Raw genomic sequence first — 24,497 nt, 5'->3', positions numbered from 1 at the left:
ACCCTTTGCGCATGCGTGGTGCGGGGCATAGTTACAGATCCTTGCATTGGCCATCCATTTCCGGCATGTGAAAAACAACCACCGCGGGCCGTTTTCAGCGGGCGACGCTTCCGGTATAAATGGGATTTATATCTCCATGGGGAAAGGACGGCGCGTTTTGGGGTAGCCAGTCTAGGCCTCCTTTGGGACTCTGTGCTCTCTGAAGTTGGTGGGACAGGCAGACATTCAACAGATGAAGCTCTGTTCCATCGGTTGCATTTCTGTAGAGGGAAGAGCCTTCTTCACCTGTTGGTTTCTCCCTGTTACGACGCTAAGCATCTGCAGAGAGCTTGCTTATTTATTTATATATTTATTTGATTTAGGTCACAGGGCGGTTACGTTAGTATGAATCCTGCCTGTCTGCCTGGTAAGGTTGGCTTTCCATACCAACAGCGTCTCTCAGATCTAAGATTTATAGGAAGCTGGGTAGGGTGGAGTGGGGCCTTGTTTCTGGATTGCACCATTTCCACGCTGCATGTGAGGACTCGCATGATGGGCTCACCCTGCACACAGAAATGTGGAATGTCAAGGAGAACACTGGGATGGAGTCTTCCACACACACACACACCTTGATGCACCGCACCACGTTTCTCTGCCCAAGGGGATTTTTTTCCCCCTAGAAAGATTAAATTATTTTGGTATGGAGTAGCAAATCATTCACAAGCCTGTCTCCACCTTTCATTCTGAAGTGCTGCGGATTCAAAACAGGTTTACAGCTTCATTTTCCGTTTGTGGTCACTTGGCAACAAGAAGCTGAGGATAAGCTAAGTCTCCATCCGGGAACCTTCTCACAGTGGTAGCACCCAGTCCTGAAGAATTAGGAAATAATAACAGGAGCTTAGGAAGCTGCCATGTATTGAATCAGACCCTTGAACCATCTACTCTGAATGGCAGCCGTTCTCCAGAGTTTCACAAGTGCAATAAAAAAGTACAGAATGCATTTTCATAGAATTGTAGAGTTGGAAGGGATACTGAGGATCATCTAGTCAGATGCAGGAATTTAAGTGGCTCTTTGTATGGGGATCAAACCAACAAACTTGGTATTATCTACACCACACTTGGAACAACTTAGCTATCCAGTTTTGAGAGATAAATTTCAAGGTGATGCTTATTCTCTGCTAACCCCCTAAACGGTCTGAACTCATAGTACCTCAGGGAATTATAAATAGTAGTAGTAGTAGTAGTAATAATAATAATAATAATAATAATTTATTTATACCCCGCCCATCTGGCTGGGTTTCCCCAGCCACTCTGGGCGGCTTCCAACAAAACACTAAAATACAATAACTTATTAAACATTAAAAGCTTCCCTAAACAGGGCTGCCTTTAGATGTCTTCTAAAAGTTTGTTAGTTATTTTTCTCTTTGACATCTGGTGGGAGGGTGTTCCACAGGGCGGGTGCCACTACCGAAAATATATAATTTGTACCCCACCCATCTGACTGAGCTCTGCCCTGAATAACATCCACTTAAAAGGTAAAATCTACAAGAGCTCTTTCAGTGGGGGGGCTGCAGCTTTGGAACAACCTCCCAAGAGTTTCTTTTACTTTTCAGAAAAAGGCGTTTCAGATGTATCAACTCTCCAGGGCTTTAAAAAGTACTCTCTGAGGTTCTCTGTTGCAGCCATTTTGATATTGATACTGGATTAGCTAATAGCTACCTGCTTCCTCTAGGGCTGGCCTGTTATGCCTCCAGTTCATTCATTATAGCAAGCCAGTTCTACTGCTTTGACCCACAGTTGAGGTTCTTCCCCACACAGTGGCAAAGCAGGTAACAGACACGTTCTTCTCTCGCATTCTAGTACCTGTCAGATAAGTGAGGATGGGACGTTCCTCCAAAGACAAGCGTGACATTTACTACCGCCTGGCCAAAGAAGAGGGGTGGCGAGCCCGTAGTGCGTTCAAACTTCTGCAACTGGATGAGGAATACCATTTGTTTCAAGGTGGGCCAAAAAACATGCGTCCCCATTATATTACCACTTTTTCTTGCATCACTGAAGGGCATGAACAAGTGTTGAACACTCACACCTATTTTTAATTCCAGGGCTTAGACCCAGAACCTGTGAAGTGGAATATTAATACTTTTGCTTTGGTACCTTCTTCTAGCAAATAGCTTTTCTCAGATGACCAGAGTCCTGTTTTTGGGGAGATAACACTGCAACAAAAGCCCCATCTTACCACTTTAAACAGTCATGTATTCCCCCAAAGAATCATCTCAGGATTTCTGCTTCCTAGTCTTTTTTTCAGCCCCTTTGCAGAGGTGCTAACTGATCTTCTCTTGTCCTTCCTAGGTGTCTCTAGAGCTGTCGACCTCTGTGCAGCTCCTGGGAGCTGGAGCCAGGTTTTAAGCCGAAAGATCAAGTAAGCAAACGATTCAGTTCAAATATATCTAGTGGGTTCCATCCCCTTAGAGATGGGCTAGACTCTCATGGCATCTACTTATATTCCACCCACAGAGGAGAAGACATGAAAAACTCTGATGTCAAGATAGTAGCTGTAGATTTGCAAGCCATGGCTCCGTTGCCGGGTGTCATCCAAATTCAGGGGGACATTACCAAGGTAGGTGCCAGCTAGTGCATCTTGGGATGATGTCAGCTTTGAGCTTGGCCTCTACCCCATCTAAGCAGCAGAAGAAAAAGAAGCCTACCTAGAGAACAGTCTCTTTGCTCACATACCCACCTACCTCTCTGTTTCCAGGTCTCTACAGCTCAGGAGATCATTTGCCATTTTGAAGGGCAGCCCGCTGACCTGGTGGTGTGCGATGGAGCCCCTGATGGTAGGTGGCAACCAGGCTCCCAGCCTTGTCAGGGGAATCAGGGAGCTCTGCTGGGCTTTAGAGGGAAAAGCTGCCTGAATTAGCACTGATATGTAATTCCTTTACTCTGCAGTGACCGGACTCCATGACATAGATGAGTACATTCAGGCCCAGCTGTTGCTCGCTGTGAGTATTTCCTGGTGTTTGCCGCTATGTGTAATGAGCAAACTCAACCACAATGGCTTTGCACTGATGGAAGAGCCGGTTGGCAGCCTTCAGCAGAAAGTAGCCCAGGCTGACTAAATGCAGCAGATCGGGAAGCTCGATAGGAGCAGTGCCAGCAAGTGATGGGTATGACATCAGCCCCTGTGAGTCTTGCTGGGATCCACAGGCCCCAGAAAATGCCACACTGTTCTGGGTCCTGACATAAGGCCTGATATCAAACAGGTTAATGGGATGCCCTCCAAAGGACCTAACTGGTATCATCATATTCCCCAGAGCTGGAAGATCTATAGATTGCTCCTAAGTGGAGTCTTCTGTGGTTAGGGCTGCCCCACAATCTCAATATGCAATTTCAAAAATAGAGTTTCAGTACAGTATTTAGCATTTGGCTCTGAATCTTGGCTTTTTAAAAAAGGTATCCTACAGCTGTAAAAACAGATTAACAGTCACAACTTCTTGTGAATTCTCAGAAACCCAAGGAAGGGTTGACATGGCTGCCCGTTCGCAGCCAGGAGACTGTTCCAGATGATGCATTGGCCAGGGAGACGTTCAGTTCCCACTCATCAGCTGATCAATGCTGACTTCAAGGTGGACCCTGCTCACGTGTCATGAGCCACTGAGGGTGGGAAAGCCCAGGATCCAGTCCACTTTCCCACCCTGTCTTTCAAGTACTGGGCCTTTGCTAACAGCGAGGAAAAGAGCAGGACCATAGCAAACCCTTTCACCTTTTATCTAGGTTTCTTTTCCGGCCCAAACTGTCATGGGATGCTGGTGGCTCTGTTCCCCACCTGCTGCATCTTTGTGCCAAAAAAGGCTTTTCTCTTTTGGTGCTGATTGTTTCCTTCTGTTTCTTCCAGGCTCTGAACATCACTACGCACGTGCTAAAGAAGGGAGGGACATTTGTAGCAAAGGTGAGCCCTGCAGGTGATCAGGGAAGAGTTAATAAGCACTGCAGTTCTGCTTTAGGTGTGGCCAAACAGGTATAGCCAAACAGGGCTGCTGTGGGCACCGCACCAAAGTCATCACCCTGCAGTGATGTTTCAGCACCTGCTTATTGCTGTTCACCTGAGCTCACCTAAGGCACCACAGCAAATAGGATGGGGACTTGGTGGCCTGTCCAGTTCATCAGCCCATTGAGCGTCAGCAGTGGGCCTGGAGGTTTTTCAAAACAGGAACAAGGGAACTTGAGCAGGAATACTGAAAATTTTTAAGCTCAACTTCTATTTCTTTTTATTTATTTAATTTAAAATATAATTCAGTAATGTGTAAGGAATAAGGAAATAAAAAAAGAAAAACACAACTGAGTAGGAGTTAAAATTAAATTTGGCAAAAAGGAGTACAGATTAGGATTTATGGCAGAGTCAAATCTGGCCCATAGCTAGTGCTGAAAAATTAACTCAAAAAGTAAGGTATAGTAGAAGACAGACCAAAGGTGATGTGTTTTTCAACCACATGGCAAAAATCTATTTTGTATGAAAATGATAACAACGGTGTTTAAACACCTCTGGTGAAATAAGCCGCTATTTGGAATTCTTAATAACTCTTCACCTTCAAACAAGAATATTGCAAGACCCAGAGGATAACAACCTGATACTTTCAAACAAAGCAAAATAGCCCGTTACGCTTCCCAGGGATTGTGAATGCAAGGACCCAAATTCGTGAGAGCTTGACTTGAACCCTTAAGGCAGGCATGGCCAAACTTGGTCCTCCAAATGTTTTGAGACTACAGTTCCCATCATCCCTGACCACTGGTCCTGTTAGCTAGGGATGATGGGAGTTGTAGTCCCAAAACATCTGGAGGGCCAAGTTTGGCCATGCCTGCCTTAAGGCAAAGGTGGCCGTCAGTGGCATTGGGAATCCTCCTGATGTGCTTTCTGCTGACATGCTGAGGCAGGATCTTGTGACTTCGTGAGATCCCAGAGCAGGGAACTTGGGTTCATTTCCAGTGTTATCAAGAGTCACTGCACTTGGGTGCTGGCTTCGTGTTGAGTCTCTTTTGGGAGCACCCTGGGCTTGTTCCCTCTCGGCACCTGATTCCGTTGAGCTCAGTGTCCCCAGGACATCTGAATTACGCCCCTTCCCCATCTCTCATTGGCGGAGAATTCCTCTGCATCTGTTTCGCTATCCACAGCCTGGGTAATGTGGCGTAAGAATGCAGTTTATCCAGGCGAGATGATGGCATTTTGCTTCCCTACCTTAGATATTCCGAGGGAAGGACATCACCCTCCTCTATTCCCAGCTGCGAATTTTCTTTCCTGATGTGACGTGCGCCAAACCCCGAAGTAGCCGCAACTCCAGCATCGGTGAGCGACCAAACAGCTTCTTGCAAGCCTGGTTAAACTTGCAGCCTTGTCACTCATGGGGGAAACTGTACAAAGCGTTACAGGATCTGACAGCTTGTTCAGAATCACTGGAATCTCAAAAAATTATAATAATGAGTGGAATTCTAAGTGGCACTAAGGAGATTGCTCTGTCTGCGCGAGTATTTCTGCTTGCCCAATGAAACAATCTTCCCCCTCCTCTCCTCCTGTAGGCTGTTCTGGGGCCCCTCACAACACCCCCAGAGCCTATCTGGGAGGCATGGATGGGGAGGAGAGGCAAGAGGAAGCCATGTTGTGCTGGCGGGACTTGTCCTGGCTCCTGCTAGCACAGCTCTTTAGTTGTATCTGCTGGTCCCATGTTTCTAGTTGTCATTGTTGCAGGTGAATGTCTGGAAGCATTCAGGCAGAGGGAGAAAGATGGTGCTTTTGCACCCTGCGTGATACGCACGTCCCCTCGTGACTTCCAGCGTCTTTCCCATCGCCCTATTATCCATTGCTTTGCCAACTGTTTCCTCCTCCCTCCACCCTGCTCCTTGCAGCAACCTTCTACAATTAAAAGAAAGCAAATGAGCAGTTCTCCAAAAACACAAAAGTGAACGCAGGTCAGAGAAGCGTACAACAGAATCTGCACGTGCCGTGGTGTAATGTTCTCTTAGGGTTTTTGATTGAGTTTGCTTTGATATCTTTGGTGGAGGTCTTTTCTGTCTCAGTGCCATTTTTTAAAAACAAAAGTCATGTTTGTGTTGCAGCAGCTGCACTTGCAGTTTAGGCTAACTCTTTAAATTTATGCAAACATGTTTCCTTAGTCTCCTAGTTCAGCTAGGGACAAGAATCCCATTACATTGCATTCAATGGGTTGCCATGCATTTGCAAAATTAGAACATGTGTACAACACATCTTCTGTGTACAGTGGTACCTCAGGTTAAGAACTTAATTCATTCTGGAGGTCTGTTCTTAACCTGAAACTGTACTTAACCTGAAGCACCACTTTAGCTAATGGGGCCTCCTGGTGCTGCCGCGCCACTGCTGCACGATTTCTGTTCTCATCCTGAAGCAAAGTTCTTAACCCGAGGTAATATTTCTGGGTTAGCGGAGTCTGCAACCTGAAGCATATATAACCTGAAGCATATGTAACCTGAGGTACCACTGTACTGTTGTTGAAGGCTCGGTCTACCGAGGTAGTGGGCAGTTGTTTGCTGCTGCTGCAAAGCTAATCCCCAAAGGCTGTGTTTCCCCACTTCCTATAGATGTGAGCGGCAGCCATTCATTTTTGCAGGTCATTCTCTCAAGGGCACTGCTGGCAAATGGGCTCTTGCCATTGAAGAGCCTCCTGTCTATTGCATGAGTCATACGTCCCTCATCTTCTGCATCCCAGGAGTCAGACTGTTTTATTCTGTCACACAGAACTCAGTGGAAACAATTTAGAACAGAGTCTGTGTCTGAATAGCTCCATGCTGGTTCTTGATCATGCTCATATTTGATGGAAGCTTGGAAATGGCCCGTTTATAGGAAGATAGGAAGCTGGATTACATCAGTGAGACTGCTGGATCCATCTAGCTTGGAGTTGTCAGACCTGACTGGCAGTGGGCCCCAGGGGTTGCAGGCAAAGGTATCTCCTAGCCTTGCCAGGAGATCCCAGGGATTGAACCTGGAACCTTCTGTTTACAAAGCAGATGCTCTGTCCTCTTTGCTGTGTGTGTCCCCCACCTCCAGCCTGATGGTTTTAGTGCAGAACATGCCTTTTCCCAATGCAGGTTGGAGTTAGGCACAGCATACTCCTCACAGGGCTTGACAACCAACTGTATTGGGGGCACAGCAGGGGGTTGTGTGTGTTTGTGTATAATTTAGTGCACACCCCGGAAATTATCTCTTTCAGCTTCTGCCTTCTGGAAGAAGGTACAGGGTTATATAGGCTAGGACTGAGAAACAGTTTCTATCCAAATGTGATTTTGGTTTTAAACACAGTGTAAGGAGTCTCTATGGGAGTGCATTGTATTTGAAAAATGGGGCATCAGAGTTTTTAGGGGGCTAACCAGGCTGGGATAACTGGGATACCAGGCTTGTTGGTTTTGAATGTCTTATGTAGATTTTAATTTTTTTTTCAATTTTGTTGTTCTGTATGGGACAATGACAATAAAGATTTTTGTATTGTATCGGAATGCCAGAGCGGTGGTCACCAAAGCTTTTATCTGCCTTTTCATCCTTCCAGAGGCCTTCGTTGTTTGCCGAAACTACAGCCCCCCTGAAGGCTATGTGCCAAACATGTCCAATCCTTTGCTAGATCACTGTTACGGTAAGGAACCTTGAAGGGGGAAGAGATGTTTCTGCGGGTTCCTGTTGTGTTGGGGGATGCAGGGCAGGGAAACTGAAGGGAAAGTGGGTGGTTTGAGGGCAGAGGCAAGAAAGTGTGGATGGAGAAGGGCAGGTGCAAGTTGCCTACTGGGGGATTGTGAGTCTTCGGTCCCAGGAAGTGATCCATTGTCGGATTGCTTCTCTTTCTGTTTTTTGGCAGTATTGAGCAGGGACTCTGGAGGCTGAAGCTGTCGTATGTTTCCTGTCCATAGAGTCAATGTCTTGAGAAGCCAGGCAGGCCCCGTAGTATATAAGCGAAGAAATCAAAGTCTTCCATAAGTTCTGGATATGAAAAGAATGAATTTGCCTAGGGAAAACCTCAGTTTTAATCCAGTGCTTGTTTGTTATCTCCTCCCCCCCCCCCAGGGGCAACTTCAAGAAGGGGCTGGGATAAGCTACCTGTCATCATGATATCAGATGATTGACAGGTGGCTGTCACAAGTTGGCCCTGTATGGTATGGGAAGATGAAGATATGGTTCGCTGCACCAAAAAGATTCCCCCGTATTTCTCCTTGTCCAATTTCTGGTATTTTTTTCTCTCCCTGCTTTTAAATCTTATTGGAGTCTTAAGTTTCTGGGCAGCAGTTGTGTTATATTCTATTACCTTCTGCATGATGCCTAGTTATAGCGCCTAATAAAGACTCCTTTGTTATTGTTACCATCACTATCATCGTGATCAGCCCAAGTACTGGAAGCCCTTTTTGCTGAAGCAGCGTTTTAGCAGGAGAAAAAGGCACCTCTGCCCTAAGCCAGGTTTCCTTTAAAAATATGTTCCCCAGGAACCCAGGAGGATTGAGGAGTCTGAAAGCTTCTTAGCCAAAGAGATTTTTTAAAAAAGTTGTAAGGATATTTGTAAATGAGAGGTATAGGATTAGGAATTGTAAAGAATTAGAAAGGTGAATAGTGGGGCGGGGCAGGCTGTGTTCAACCCTGGAAGGTCCATCTCTTTGCAAGCAGCACTTACCAAACCTCCCCCTATACAGATGTGGATTTTAACCAGCTGGAGGGCCCCAATCGGGTGATTGTCCCCTTCCTGGCTTGTGGAGACCTGAGTGCTTATGATTCCGACCGGACGTACCCTCTAAAGGTAAGGCTGGTCTTGGGTGGTGCGCCTGGAGGCGAGTGGGAATGGGCGATTCAAGCGTGGCTCCATCTGTCTTTGCTCCGATTGAGGAAGCAGGCTTTTTAGAACCAGGGGGAGTCCTATGGGCCCTCTTCCGCCACTTGGTCCTTCCTGAATCAGTAGCTGCAAAACCACCCTCTGGTCGTTGGCAGTGGTGGTGCTAAGAACAGAAGAGGCCTGCTGGATCAGACCAAAGGCCCAGTCCTAGTCCAGCATCCTTAGTGGCCTACCAGATGCCAATGGGAAGCCCACCAGCAGGACCTGAGGGCAATAGGAGTCCCCCTCTCCATCTGCAATTTCCATCAACTGGTATTCAGAGGCATACTGTCTTCTTCGTCATGGGTAGCATCTCCTTTCTCAGTGCAAAGATTAAAGTACACGGGTCCCTCTATTAGGGATTCCCAGCCCAAAGCCCCTGTTGTCTTGCAGTTATCAGCAGGAGAACCTGAAACAGGCAGCATTGCATCCAATGCTAGTCCTACACAGAGCAGACTCGATGAAATTATTAGACCTAAGTCAGTCCCAGCTATTAATTTCAATGGGTCTACTCTGGATGAGACCAATAACAGGTCCAAGAAGGTGGTTTCTGCATGTGCTGTAGAAGGAAGTGAGGGGCAGGTGGGGCTCATCCACCAGGGAAGGGGGTCCATCTAGGTCAGTGATGGCCAAACTTGGCCCTCCAGCTGTTTTGGGACTTCAATTCCCATCGTTCCTGACCACTGGTTCTTTTAGCTAGGGATGATGGGATTTGTAGTCCCAAAACAGCTGGAGGGCCAAGTTTCGCCATCACTGATGTAGGTGAAGGAAAACCTCTGCTGCCTTGTGGGATACCTTCGGGAGAAGAAAAGGCTACACAAATCCTGAGTGGAGTCCCTAAGATGGTTCGATGGCGCCTTGTACGCCTCCTTCCAGCAACGCCTGCAGCCAGGCTGGTGCCAAGCGTATTGCTCTGCTTTCCTTTGTACTACTTCAGCGAAGCCAAGAGAGGGGTCTTGTCATCTGGGCAGCCCAAGATCTCCAGACACATGGCCAGGTTCGCGTCCTGGGAAGGTCACTTTGATGCTGCTACTAAAGCAGTTTAACTCCACCCCTGGAGTGGCACTCCATTGTCTCTTAAGACAGACGGATGCCTACAACTCTTAAGTAGAACCAGCATTGGCTACAACCCAAAGACCGCAGTTGTCAGGGAACTGCCATCAGGGCTGGAGGGAGAGAGAGAGCTCCAGAAGGGTTCCAGAGAGCGTCCCGGGATGGGGAGAGGCAGCCCATCTTCTGGGGAAGAGAATCAGCGTAGCACCAGTGGAGAAGGGGGGCAGATGGGGGAATCGGCAAGGCGGTCCCATGACTCCTTGCCGGGGACCAGCGAGGAGAGTAAGGGTCCTCCGCTGCCCACACCCTTCTTGTGCAGAAGGCTTCCGCGCAGGGAGAGTAGGAGGAGACTAGGCGTCAAAGAGCTTCTTTGCTGGAAGAAGTTTAAGAAACGCCCACTGACGGATTCTGCCAGCGATTGAGACAGCCATGGGCGAGTGGCAGTCCGAACAGAAAAGGTTCACTCAGGCAACCCAGCCAGGTGTTTGCACCGGCTTACGCACAAGCAACCCCTAGAACCATTACCGCAGTGTAGAGATCGGAGGTGCCCATTGATTAGCATTGGAGATGAGCAAAAAGGATAATGGTGGTTGACGGTGCTTAGGCTCCGGAAAGGGACTTGGACCACCTGCTTTAAGGCTCTCTTGCTCTCTTTCCCATTTGATCAGCTGGATCCCGAGAAGAAATACACTTACGTCCCCCCGACTCAGCCTCCCATCTGCCCTCCCTACGAAGAGGCCTGCTTCTTGAAGAAACACAATCTGCTGACCAAGGAGCAAGTGCCCCAGCCTCAGCAGGAAAATGCACTCCAGGAGCAGCAAGAGCGGGGGGCTGCATGCTCATCCCTAGAGGCCGAGGTCACAGACGCCCTGGGAAAACTGTCAACGTGACATTATCACAGAAACGGGGGGGGGGGGGAGAGATGCATACCGCCCCCTGCTGGTTCGAAAGACTTTTCATCCTTCTTGGTTTACCTTTTGCAGCAGTGGTTCCCCAATAGCTAAGTACTGCAGACGCCGTGTTTTTCAAAAGCCAGGCCATGGACCCCTTACTTTTGAAAATTTTTAATATCTCTATGGTAGTTTTTGTTAGGTGAATAAGAACAACAATCTTATTTACAGGCCGCCCATCAGACTGGGTTGTCCCAGCCACTCTGGGCGGCTGCCAAGAAAATATTAAAAATACAATAAAACCTCAAACATTAAAAACACAGACCCCCCCCTCCCCGGGTGGGTTACACAGACCCGCTGATGTCCACAGACCACCAATTGGGAACCACTATTTTACAGAATTTCCTGTTTTATCAATACGAAGTCCCTTTCTCCCTGACCAAAACTGTGTTGATTTTAATAAAGCTTTGTCACTTGCTCAGAGCTTTTCTTTTGCTGTGATAAGTAGCTGGAATGCTTTATTGGGAAGACACACAGAGAGAGGTTCAAATTCCTGTTCATTCATCCAGGGCAGACAGGATTCTCTTGGCCTCCCTTCTCTCAAAGTCAGACTGTGTTCTGAGTGCTGCAGAAAATATTGATAATAATTTAACAAAGGCATATTGTTTCCCAGTACCAGATGTCCTTCCAGGTTTTTGATTATGCTGGCTTTCGGCATACTGCTTATTAGTTTATTTTCTTTAATCTGACAGTCGGGACTTGCTATAGATGGGGACTGAAATTCCCTCACAATGCTATTTATTCCTCATGGTAAACTCGTTCTTTCTCCCCCTGTCCCACTCCTTGTCAAAGCATGGGGTACATGGTTGTTGCTGTCATCCTCCTCCATCATCCTGTTTTCCTCAGGTCAGTCCTTGTTTCCTCAGAATCCAGGTGTTGCCACGAAAGGGAGGACCGTTCCCTGGAGACTGAGGCCTACACAACAGTGACCCCTTCACCATTCAGTTTGGCCACCTGGGCATGGATTTGGATTCCAGCTGGCGGTGATTCTGCGCCAGTACTTTGGCGCGAGGAGCTGGCTTTCAGGCCCTCAGCCCGTGGAGGCCCTGTCCTCAGGATGCCTGGCCCCCAGCCATCCACAGGCCCCCCCACAATGAAATCAAACCGGTCCAGCGGAGTGTGCTCTATGGTACACAGAGACTCCTCACCCAGGTAGCCTGGGTTGGCTCCCTCCATGGATGCGTCGTCTCCCGGGCTGCAGCGTCCAGACTGGGGACCCTCGGTCTGGGAGGCTCGATGGCGGGTGACCTGTTGAGTGTCCAGCTGCGGCTCGGCTCTTCGGAAAGAGTAATGGGCAAATATGCCAATGAAGAACATCTCGACAGCCAGGGAATAGTAGTAGATCACTGGAGGGGTGAAGAGAGAATTAAGAATATGGTACGCTCTGCAGTAGAGGTGGGGAACTTCCAACCTGATAGGGATTCAGGTTTGGCCCAAGAGGTTGTTTTCCTTGCCCACTTCCCCCACATCCAACATCGTATGCAATTTCAGGTGTGGGGCGGGTAGAAAGAGACATGACTGCCACTGCTCTACCAGTTGCGCATCGGCAAGGGGAAGCAGTTTCCTTACACCAGGCTTCCTCAAACTTGGCCCTCCAGATGTTTTTGGCCTACAACTCCCATAATCCCTAGCTAGCAGGACCAGTGGTCAGGAATGATGGGAGCTGTAGTCTCAAAACATCTGGAGGGCTGAGTTTGAGGAAGCGTGCCTTAAATCTTCCTTTGATGCTTAGGCCAGACCAGCCTTCACCAACCTGATGACCTCCGTAGGTTTTGGACTACAACTTCCATCAGCCCCAGCTAGCTTGGCAGGCACCGTAGTTGCACTAGCGGAAGCCAGCACAATGATTCCGAGTAGCATTATTATTATTTTTTTTTATTTATTCATTCATTCATTCATTCCCCGCCCATCTGGCTGGGTTTCCCCAGCCACTCTGGGTGGCTTCCAATAAAATATTAAAATACAATAGTCTATTAAATATTAAAAGCTTCCCTAAACAGGGCTGCCTTCAGATGTCTTCTAAAAGTCTGGTAGTTGTTTTTCTCTTTGACATCTGCTGGGAAGGCATTCCACAGGGCGGGTGCCGCTACCGAGAAGGCCCTCTGCCTGGTTCCCTGTAACTTGGCTTCTCACAGTGAGGGAACCGCCAGAAGGCCCTCAGTGTCTGAGCAGAACGATGGGGGTGGAGATGCTCCTTCAGGTACACTGGGCCGAGGCCGTTTAGGGCTTTAAAGATCAGCACCAACACTTTGAATTGGACTTCCCCGTGCACACCTCCACAGCCTCCCCAAATCTGCTCCAGGGGGTTGAGGGAACCCCGAGAACTGCATGGGAGGGAGAGGGGCACTGTCAAGCATGCAGAAATGTTTACGCTGATGGAACAATCTCCTTCGCTCTACTGTGAATACAACTCTTGGGGTGCACTAGGTTAGTGAAGGCTAGCCCAGATGACTGCCTGCCCCTTGCCCAAGAGCCAGCTTTGTAAGGAACTAGGTTTTCCCCCCTTTCTCTGCCCCCTGAGAGACCCCGACCCCGCAAGGGGGCAGGGAACCTCTTTGGCGTGAGACAGCAAGGAAGGCAATTGCCCCAAGATGGCAAGTCAGAGAGTGAGGTGGCCTGCCTGTCAGCCAGCCACCCTCAATGGCTCCTGCTGCAGGCTCCTGGCCTCCCTGAAGCAGCTTACCTTGGGAGCGTGTCACCGGGGAGAGAGGTGGGCTGCAAGGGATAGCCCCCACTGCCCCCATGGTCTCCAGGATCCCACTCTGCAGGCCGCAGAGGACGAGAACCAAGATGATGCAGATGAACTTGGAGCGCAAGCTGTAGCCGTTGAGCGCTGGCTTGGTGGCTTTGTAGAAGAGCAAGTAGCCATAGAAGGATAGGAATGTGGAGATGGTAATGATGGCGTAGATGTAAGAGTTGGGGTTGGTGTAGCCCACCTGGGAGAGAGGGATGAGCAAATGAAAAGTCAGATTCTGGGACTCCCCCCAGCAACGTTCTTGGGCCCAGAAATGGAAACGAGAAGAATTACCGACGAAAGAAGAATGGCAGACGAAATTAATGGACTATGCAGAATTAGGTAAGATGACAGGAAGGATTTGAAACCTGCAGGAACAGAGATTATCAGAGGACTGGAATAAATATGTGAACTATTTGAAAAGCAATTGTAATCAACAGATTACGCTAGTAGGATTGCAAGAAGTTTTGTAAGGAGGAACATATGAAATATTGCAAGGAAGGTTATGAAGAGAGCTATTAGTTAAGAAAATTAAAAGTAATAGTGAAATTAAGAAATGTAAATTAAGTGAAAAAGATTGGAAACTTTTCAGATGTGATCGATGGAAGTCAAAGAATTGTATAAGATATGAAAATATGTTAAATGATTGCTGGAAATAGTATGTTAAAAATAAATTAAAAATATATTAAAAAAGGAATGTGGAGATGGGAATGATGGCATGGATTTAAGAGTTGGGGTTGGTATAGCCCACCTGGGAGAGAGGGATGGACAAATGAGATGTCAGATGCTTTGACTCTCCCCAGCAACACGTATTTGGGCAAAATCCTCTGTCACTAGAATGGCACTTTCAGAGCAAGACTTTTGAGTAGACGTCCAGGCCCCCCTCAGCAGCAGGAGAAAGTGGGCCCACCCAAAGTGGCTTATGCCATTTTGAGTAATGCACATTAGCTCCTAAAGAGCCACAGACACATACCCAAGGACGCAGTAAGACTGTTAAGTGTAGAATCTAAAATTCCTAACTCCACTGCTGAATGGTGCAGTGAAGATCAGCACATTTGAGGAAAAAAACACAGTTCAAGGTTCTGAAACATTAGTTCTCGGGAGTATATTTAGGTTGTTGTTTTTAGGACACCTTTCTTAGTTTCTTCCTACAAATTAATACCACAAGGTTTTTTGAAATATTAAGCGGGAGTATAGAAATGTTTTAAAATAAATAATGGAAAAGGCTTCAACACTAGCACTTTGGTATAATCAGAAATGTGAACAGCTTGCAAAACTGCATATAAATAGCAGGATACAATAACAATAGAAAAGCTCAAATTTCTACTGCAGCTAATCCCATTCTGATCCATAGCCTAATCGTGAAATCACTGGTTCAATTTATCTGGCTTTAAATTAACAGAGAAGATGGAAAATGCCGTTGCGCTCTTTGTCAGCAGGGATCATCAACGTTTTTAAGGCACATGGGAAGATCTGAATTTTTGAATGAGTGCTGTGGGCCCCACACCTGAGCAAGTATCTCACAGAGAGAGAGAACTCGCACACCATTTCCAAGGGATCTGGGTAAAAGCTGGATCCAAAACAATCTGAGCCTTGAAAAGCCCATAGAGCTAAAAGAGGAAGTGGGAAAGAACATTGCTTTTCTAACTTCCCCTTTCAGGTCTATGGACATTTCAAGGGAGAAAATGTTACCTTAACCACCCTCCATGCTTCATGGTGGGGTGAGGGGTGTGCGTGTTGAGATAAATATTTTGTGGGCGCCAGCAGAAGACCTGAAGGAGACCACTTCATATACATCTCTAACCTAATATAGTTCCATCTATGGAAATCCAAAGGTGGTCTGGGGGCCAGAACTGGTGGTGGTTCTGCTTATATCACCCAGGAGTGACCCTTGCTGTTCCCTCTTTGCCTGTTAACCAAGGCAACACAATTCTCTTAACTTGCTTCTCACATTCATTTCCTTCCCACCTTTCAATTTATGTCCTGCACTTACTTGAACTGGAGGCTGCTTGCAAGCTTTCCTCCCCAGGGCTGTGGAATTTTACTGTGCTTTTAAAATCCTGATGAGCAACTTTTAACTGATACCAATCCACAGTTGCCCCGTTCCCTAATTGCCAGGTTTGCCCGGGTTGGTCCCAGCCTGGTGCTCAGGAACGTAACAGCATTTTCATGGTAAGATCCAGTGGCGATAGCAACCTTGTTCTATGGTTGTCATCCAGAGAAACTACTGCTAAGGTTCAGCCAAAGCTTCCTATCATCATGCATACAGAATTTGAGCTGCCTTGCCACATCAATTTGATATGCTTTGGCTAGAATTAAGACCAGCTTTGTTACTCATTGAGGGATAACAATGCCCAGATTCAAGTCAGCTCAGTCCAATGGAAGCCTCTATCAACAGACTGAAGAATGGGCACCTGTCACTTTCCTCAGGAAAATATTCAACCTGCAGCATCACTGGGAATACCAAGTAATCATTCTGTGCTTAATAGACATGCCCAAGGTGTGACTTAATTCCCTTCCTCTCTGCCTGTTAGCCATGAATTTCACAGCCAGAATTACTTACATCGCCATAGTCATATTTCTCATCCGTCCAGAGGATAAGGGTGACGAAGAAGAGGATGGTCCTGATGACAGAGAGCTGATACACAGCCAGCGTCATACATCGCAAATTTGTTCTGCAGAAGGGAAGAAGCCGGTGTTTTCTTTTCTTTTTTTAATTTTTTAAAAAATTATTTAACATAATTATTACAAAATATAAGCAAAATATTGTAAATACATACAAATATATATATATATATACACACACATATACATATATATGTATACACATATATATTTGAGATAAGCGCACATATATAAAAAAGAACAAAAGAGAAAAAAGAAAGAAAAGAAAAAGAAAAAATAAAGAAGAAAAGTTGGAAGAATTCCTTCCAAATTTATTCTACAAATATCTCAATAATAAAATTTCATTGACTGACTTCCATCGCTTACACTGCACTTCCTGTATACAACCAGTGGGCCATGGCACCCTGGGGTGCCTTGAATAATGGTCTGGGGTGCTGCGGGAAACACTGGCCTCTGTCCCTCTTTCCTTCCCTCTCTCCTCTGATGTCCTCTTTTGTCTCTGCCTCCCAAAGGCTTGCACAGCTGTTTGTTGCAGCAGCCCTGGCTGCAAGCTCTCCAGGTGAATGGTGCCTCTGGTTCTGGCCACACATAAATTAAAGGTAAAGGTAAAGGGACCCCTGACCGTTAGGTCCAGTCATGGATGACTCTGGGGTTGCGGCGCTCATCTCGCTTTATTGACTGAGGGAGCCAGCATTTGTCCGCAGACAGTTTTTCTGGGTCATGTGGCCAGCATGACTAAGCCGCTTCTGGCGAAACCAGAGCAGCAACGGGAGCTCACCCCGTCACGGGGATTCGAACCGCTGACCTGATCAGCAAGCCCTAGGCTCTGTGGTTTAGATCACAGTGCCACCCTTACACATAAATTACCGTAGATTCATTAAAAATCTAAAACTAAAAGCAGCATAAAACAAGAACTAAAAAAATGAGACATTGAATGGGAAAACCAGAATGAATTATGCAAAATAAGGAAATGTGATTTACAGAATTTTTAGAGGTCAAATAATTCAGCCTGGCTCAACATTTTATATGTATTTAAAAGCACATGGTTTGCACAGCCATGGAGATAGAAGAAATACGGTAATAGGCATATTAGGAGGACAGCTCTAATGTGAAGGACTGGAAGCTTCAAGTTGTTGTACAACATGAATGTGTGTGTTTGTGTCAGTGTAGGACCGTAAGGAGAAGGCTTATCACCATCTGTCATGTGCTAGGCACCACTGAGAAATAAAAACAAAACCACAAGTCCTTGCCTGCGCTTTTCATGATCTAAAAATGTAAGGGAAAAGGAATGAGGAGATCTGGGGAATGAGGAAACTTTGAGAGCCTGATGTAAGAAGGGGGCGGGATGCATTGAGTTGAGGTGTTCTGGATCAGCTGCAGATTATAGGGTACAATAAGGAAGCTATAATGTGCAGGACCAACTCTGACACGGCACAAAGGCAGGCTCTTCTTACCTGTTGGCAGCAATTTCAGGAAGGCAGCAACAGCAGCAACAGGGGAAAGGGTCTGGAGAAACGCGCTGGCTCTCCAGTTGCTGGAGCATTCGGTCTGATCCGCCAAAGAAATCTCTGATCAATGCAAGGAATTTCCAGAGGGTGATGGAGTGGTAGCTGCAGGAACAGGAGAGATACGGACTATGCATCTGCTGGATCAAACAGGCAATTTTGTGGAGCTGGAGAGGACTAGTTGGTGGAGCAAGTTCAGACCTTAGGCTTAAGTCACCTTTTGTTTGTATGGTATACACAACATCCTTCCTTGGGTTCTCAGGCTGAAATGTGGCGCACATGTTCAGGACACAAGGCTACAAGGCCACATCCATTTTGAAGGCGGAAAGGGGGAAAGGGGGAAAGGGGTTTCTGCATAATATTTGTTGTGAAGGTGGAGATGGGGAAATGGAAGGTGGGATGAACAGCCAGAATGACGCTATTCTATGGTCCCAGTGAAGTGGTCATTGTGCTCTAGTAGTTATCAGTTTAATAGACCTGGGTCCAAATGCAGCTACATTTGGGGTGGGGGGAAACGATCTACCGTATTTTTCGCTCTGTAAGACGCACCAGACCACAAGACGCACCTAGTTTTTGAAGGAGGAAAACAAGAAAAAAATATATTCTGAATCTCAGAAGCCAGAACAGCAAGAGGGATCGCTGCGCAGTGAAAGCAGCAATCCCTCTTGCTGTTCTGGCTTCTGGGATAGCTGCGCAGCCTGCATTCGCTCCATAAGATGCACACACATTTCCCCTTACTTTTTAGGAGGGAAAAGGTGAGTCTTATAGAGCAAAAAATACAGCCAGTAAATGGAGTAAGTGCGTTCCATAATGTGGCATTGGGATTCTGGAGAAGAATTTGTTGCAACTTGAGTTTGCCCACCATCTTCATGAAGGAGACTGCCATGCAGTCATTAAAGGTTCACAGACTCCTTCCCTAAGGTGATGGCAAACTTCATTCACCATAGAGTCGTTTGTCAAAAAAAAAGTGAACACAGTGGCAACTTTAGTTGCATCCTGTAGACCAGCTGTGGGGAACCTGGGACCTTCTAAAAGTTGCTAAATTACAACTCCCATAAGCCCACCAAACATGGCCGATGGCCAGAGATGATGGGAGTTGTGATTCAGCAACATCTGCAGTGCCAAAGGTTCCCCAGCCTTGATGTGGATTTTTCAAGGAAAAACAACCCTGAAGTGCATACCTTCAGGTCTTCTTGGTAGTAATTAGCTCAGGATAAAGGTAAGGGGACCCCTGACCATTAGGTCCAGTCGTGGCTGACTCTGGGGTTGTGGTGCTCATCTCGCTTTATTGGCTGAGGGAGCTGGCGTTTGTCCGCAGACAGCTTCCGGATCATGTGGCCAGCATGACTAAGCTGCTTCTGGCAAAACAGCGCAGCGCACGGAAACACTATTTACCTTCCCGCCGGAGTGGTATCTATTTATCTACTTGCACTTTGACGTGCTTTCGAACTGCTAGGTTGGCAGGAGCAGGGACTGAGCAATGGGAGCTCACCCCATCACGGGGATTCGAACCACCGACCTTCTGATCAGCAAGTCCTAGGCTCTGTGGTTTAACCCACAGCGCCACCTGCGTCCCTTAGGATAAATTACATTTAATCCTGCTCCTTCCACCCCCTGTCCCCACTCCCATCAAAAGAAACTCACATGGAAGCCACAAAGTTACAGACGAAGGAAGTGCGAGGGATGAACAAACCGATGAGGGAAGTGAGACTGAACACCTGTTGGATAAGGATATAGGATATGATATTAAAAGATTTGCACCTGGTTTGGATTGCAATTTGTCCCTAAGCAGCACATTCCTTTACACAATCCATCTTATGCAAAGCACATTCAGTGCACATTATTTCCCACAAGGACTTTGTTCACGCCTCACTGAGTTACGGTTCTCAGCAGCCCTTCACAAACTACTGTGCTCAGAATTCTTTGCAGGGGGGAGCAGAAGATACTGTGAATGTGCTTCAGAAGTGTCGTGTGTATGCAGCCTTCCGTTTAAGCCACTAGATGCTACCGCAACATGAGGCTGCAAACGAAGCCAGCTAATTACACATTTGTGTGACGCAGTTATGTGTGACAAGTATATAGGGAGAGCTGCAAGCATAGAAACATTGGGTTGCAGGCAACTAACTTTTACTCAGGGTAAACTTGTTGAAAGGAATGGACCTAAGTTAGCCAGGATCCTAAATCAGCTTCACTGTGGTTTCTCAGCTGGATTTCCTAGGAAGTGAACACAGGGTTGCAGTCTTAGGAGCACAGGGGAGAGAAGGCTGCCTGCTTCCTTTGCCCGTTCTTACCGGATAGACCCCCAGGATCCAGAGCGAGAGGCTGGTTCGGCGGGAGCTGTTGCCATGGCGCAGGAAGAAGCCCATCTGCTCCAGGAAGAGGCCGACCTGCACAAGGCCCAGGAAAACGGGGACTAAGAAGATCCAGATCTGAGCCTTGATGACTGTGTGAAAGGGACAGTGGCGAGTCAGGGAATAAAAGCGCAGAGATCCCTCACGCAGGAATACTACAGAGCACCTTATCCGACCCGGAAGCCTTTCTTCCTGATCCCATATATACAAGGGCTGGCTGGGCTTGAGGAGAAGGCACTCTGCACATGGTCAAAGGCACTCTGTTCTTACTGCACCATGTCCCATGGCTGAGTCAAAAACAGAGTAAGTTCTGAGGCCCTTTCCTCTGCCTTTCCGTACCCTCTGGCCAGCCCTCCTTGCTTCCAACCACAGCCGCATCCTGGTGATGATTCTCCACCCCACAACAGCTTCCCCAAACTCACCTTGAAAGATCTCCGATGACAAAGGGAACTGACCTCCAGAGAGAGAACAATTTGAGGCGCGCGCCATTTTCCTCTCTCCTGGACAGGTGCTTCCAGGTTCTCCCCACCCCCAATCAATAATCGCTTCCTTTCCCATCATTAGTCACCACATTAATCATTGACACAAGCCAGGCACAGGTGTCTTGACAACAGGGCCAAGTCCACCTCTCCTCACCTGCCAGGGAATCCTAAACCAGGGCAGCTACATATTGCGCCGTGAGGACAGACCCACACAATATGTATTTAAAGCACATTCAACACACATTTGAAGCTCATGGCTTCTCCCAAAGAATCGTGGGAACTGTACTTTTCCCTTCATGGAGCTTGTTTCCAGCAACCTAAAAGGTAAAGGTAAAGGGACCCTTGACCATTAGGTCCAGTCGCGGCCAACTCTGGGGTTGTGGCACTCATCTCGCTTTATTGGCCGAGGGAGCCGGCATACAGCTTCCGGGTCATGTGGCCAGCATGAATAAGCCGCTTCTGGCGAACCAGAGCAGCGCACGGAAACGCCGTTTACCTTCCTGCCGGAGTGGTACCTATTTATCTACTTGCACTTTGACGTGCTTTGGAACTGCTAGGGCGGCAGGAGCAGGGACCGAGCAACGGGAGCTCACCCTGTCGCAGGGATTCAAACTGCCAACCTTCTGATCGGCAAGTCCTAGGCTCTGTGGTTTAACCCACAACGCCACCTGCATCCCTTCCCAGCAACCTTAACACCATAATAAATTGGTTACGTCTTTAATGTGCCGCAAGACTCCTGTTATATTTTACTGTCTCTTATCCAGTGCTGCTCTGAACACAGTGAGGGTCCTATTCTCTTAAATCCTGCTGCCTTGCCGCCCAGTGGGCTCTGCACATAGAGCCCCAATGACTGTATGCTGTTTATAACTATGGAAGTCAATTTCACTGGACTTCCAATCACCATTCTATTAACAGTCCACACGTGTACAAACCTTCTTCCCTTTTAAATGTGGATATTGTATTAAACAGTAAGCAGTAAAGCCAGAGGAAGGCACTGCAGTATTCCCCCCCCCCATGTTTATTTTACAGGTAGCAGATCAAATGCAACTGAAAAAGCAAAATATCATTCCTACCTCTCATCCTTTTTCTGAACTTCATTGTTTTACTGGAGCAGCAGGAAAACCAGTTTAACACCAGCACATGTTGGCCCACTGAGAAGTAAGGAATTGTGCTTGCTTCTCCCTGTTTCAAAGGACTCGGAGGGGTGACCAGATGCAAAATGGCACAGAGTTCCTGCGTCTTTAATAGCAGCATAGAAAAGTGAAGCCCAGCAAGTGCCACTTTTCAGATGCCTTCACAGCCAGCATCATCCAGAATCCCCTCTGAAAGGTTCCCTTCGCTTCCACATTTGGTGCATTTTGGGGCAGCTGGGGAGGTTCACTTTTGTTCCTCATTGCCACCAGTTCCAGACATCACACAGAGTGAGGGAGAAAACAATTGTAATATTCTAAACAGAAGTGATGTGTGTGTTGTCAGATTTCCAAAATTCTCTTTTTTATCCTAATTTTTTATTAGTTTTAAATTACAGTCCAATAAGAAAAAGGTAAAGGACCCCTGATAATTAAGTCCAGTCGCGAACAACTCGGGTTGTGGTGCTCATCTCGCTTTTCAGGCTGAGGGAGCTGGCATTTGTCCGCAGACAGTTTTTCCGGGTCATGTGGCTAGCATGACTAAGTCGCTTCTGGCACAATGGAACACTGAAACCAGAGCAGCACATGGAAACACCATTTACCTTCCCACCAGAGTGGTACCTATTTATCTACTTGCACTTTGACATGCTTTTGAACTGCTAGGTTGGCAGGACTGAACAACGGGAGCTTACCCCGTAATGGGGATTCGAACCACCGACCTTCTGATCAGCAAGCCCGAGAGGCTCAGTGGTTTAGACCTCAATCATCCTTGTTTTTCCATCGCCAATGATCTTCTGCTGTCGTGGGGGCTGCCTCCATTACGGCAGAGCAGAACCGGAAGCCAGATTTCCAGAATTCTCCCCCACTTAACCTGCTTATCATTTTTGGTACTCAGGGAGCATATTAATTTAAGAAACTGCCTTATTATAGCTGTATTCACACATAGCACCAAGCCATTGTTTGTTTTAACCGTGGTTTGCTCAACAGACCATGTGTCATCTCACAGATGAACAAACCTACCTCATCTTGTTTCTCCTAAATTTGGATTGTTTTCCAGCTGCTCTAGCCTCAGCAACTGAAATGGGTTGCCTGAACAAACCATGGTTAAGCAAGGCTGTTGGGTTTTCAGACATAATGCCAAATCAGTTATGAAACTCAAAGTGCAGAAAGCTTGTGGGGCAAGCTATTTTACGGTGGGTGGCCAGTTACTAGAACCTGTGTTGAAAATCTTTGCCAGTAAAGTGGTCTCCGAGATGCTCTACAGAGTAGTGATATGGGGCATGTATCCAAATGCTAACAAAGCCTTAGAAATAGTGCAGAACAAATTCCTCAGGAAAGTGCTCTTGCTCCCCAATAGGACCCCAGCTGCTCTTCTCCGCGTGGAAGCGGACGTGACAACAATACGGGCTAGAATTGACTATCTGTGTCTAAACTATGTGAAAAGACTTCAATCTTTCTCGGAGGAGAGATTCCCCGCTATGTCCCACACAGAACGATAACAGGCCAAATGTTGGAATGTTGGCAGCCAACGCCCCTTGACCCAATATCAATTACAAGATCTTCAGGTGATCATGAAGATGGAGAAGAGGCACTTAAGAGATTGTCTCTTCAGGTCCGATGCAGAAAGGGATTTAACCACAATTGCCTCTACCAAAAGTTCACCATGGTTCCCACTTATCAAAATGGAGCACATCCGAGCTAGTTATCTGACAAAGCTCCCACTTGCCATACTAACAATCGCTTTTACAGAATTACGATTCCAATCTATGCTCTCAGTGGTGGTGGATGGTCGGTATGGCAAAGTACAGCACAAGGAAAGACTTCGTCTGTGTGGGCAACCTTGCGTAGAGGACCTGTGCCACTATTTATTGCAATGCCCGCTATATATAAAACCCCTGCTTACGAATGGAACTCACTCGAACAGGGCGGAAAGGGTGAAATGGCTGCTGAATGATACTGACGACTTCATAACTTATAAAGTAGCACTATATGCGTTGGCAGCTAAGAAGATCAGGAAAAAGAACTAGATAAAATAGCGGTCAATTGCAAAGGTGATCCGGACATTTAAGCTGGCACATTCTATCTGAGAACTTCCTGCTATTCTATCATATATAACAAATAATTTCTAGAAGATATGACTGTGGTTTATTGTATTTGCAGTGCCTGATGTATTTATGGTTTTTATGGTTATTGTTTTTTTCTTTTTGTTTCCTTTGTGAAGGATGCCATGGCCTTTGGCTAGTGCAATAAAGTTTACGACGATGATGATGAGTTATGATACGACAGAGTTAAGAATCTTACGGACAGATATCAAACCATGGTTTCAAATTGGTGTCTTGTTATCAGAAAACAAGTCATGACTTAGGAGGCTAGGTTCAGGTGTTCAACCAGACTTTGGCTAAACAAATAATGGCTTAATGTTGCATGCAAGCCAGGCCAATGAATCAAAACTAACTCGCCCAGTCCTGTCCATACTGGCTGGCGGGTGCTCTGCAAGGCCTCATGTAGAAAGTGTTTTGCTGCTTACAGTGCAATTAATTCTAACCCTGTCTACTCAGAGGTGATGCCAACTGAATTCACTGGCTTTTAACTCTCCCTGTCAGTTAGAGTTACGAGTATATTTGACGCAGAAGGTGAATAAAGAATGGATATTGTTTAAAGAGTATTCGAAAAATTACTGTAATATCAAAATTCTCCTGGCAGACCTTGAATGATTCTTGTAACATACTGGCTAATAGAATAGTATGAAAAGTTCTAGGAAAACAAAAATAACAAGGCGGCACTGTGGGTAAAACAACAAAATAAGAAACAGTACAATGAG

At 46.8% G+C, this 24,497-nt stretch overlaps 1 protein-coding gene and 1 pseudogene across 3 annotated transcripts; one reads left to right on the top strand and one right to left on the bottom strand.

Moving 5' to 3' along the window:
- The first annotated feature begins 164 nt into the window (after window positions 1-164).
- On the top strand, window positions 165-11,272 carry FTSJ1 (FtsJ RNA 2'-O-methyltransferase 1). 3 transcript variants are annotated; one of them, XM_053371224.1, is made up of 11 exons: window positions 177-406; window positions 1,840-1,980; window positions 2,329-2,398; window positions 2,494-2,596; window positions 2,735-2,813; window positions 2,926-2,978; window positions 3,872-3,925; window positions 5,215-5,317; window positions 7,545-7,628; window positions 8,671-8,774; window positions 10,568-10,905. In XM_053371224.1, exons 2-11 carry the CDS (start codon window positions 1,860-1,862, stop codon window positions 10,787-10,789), a joined length of 993 nt encoding a protein of 330 aa, XP_053227199.1. In that variant the 5' UTR covers window positions 177-406; window positions 1,840-1,859; the 3' UTR covers window positions 10,790-10,905. The 3 variants fall into 3 exon arrangements, with proteins under 3 accessions (XP_053227198.1, XP_053227200.1, XP_053227199.1); XM_053371223.1 differs by lacking the exon at window positions 8,671-8,774 and having other exon boundaries at window positions 165-406; window positions 10,568-11,272; XM_053371225.1 differs by lacking the exon at window positions 7,545-7,628 and having other exon boundaries at window positions 168-406.
- Window positions 11,273-11,290: 18 nt separating this feature from the next.
- Window positions 11,291-21,610, bottom strand: LOC128405043 (organic solute transporter subunit alpha-like; annotated as a pseudogene).
- Window positions 21,611-24,497: the final 2,887 nt, after the last annotated feature.

Source organism: Podarcis raffonei, chromosome 17, assembly GCF_027172205.1.
Source record: "Podarcis raffonei isolate rPodRaf1 chromosome 17, rPodRaf1.pri, whole genome shotgun sequence".
NCBI lineage: Eukaryota > Metazoa > Chordata > Lepidosauria > Squamata > Lacertidae > Podarcis > Podarcis raffonei.
This window is presented reverse-complemented; position numbering and strand designations above follow the sequence as displayed.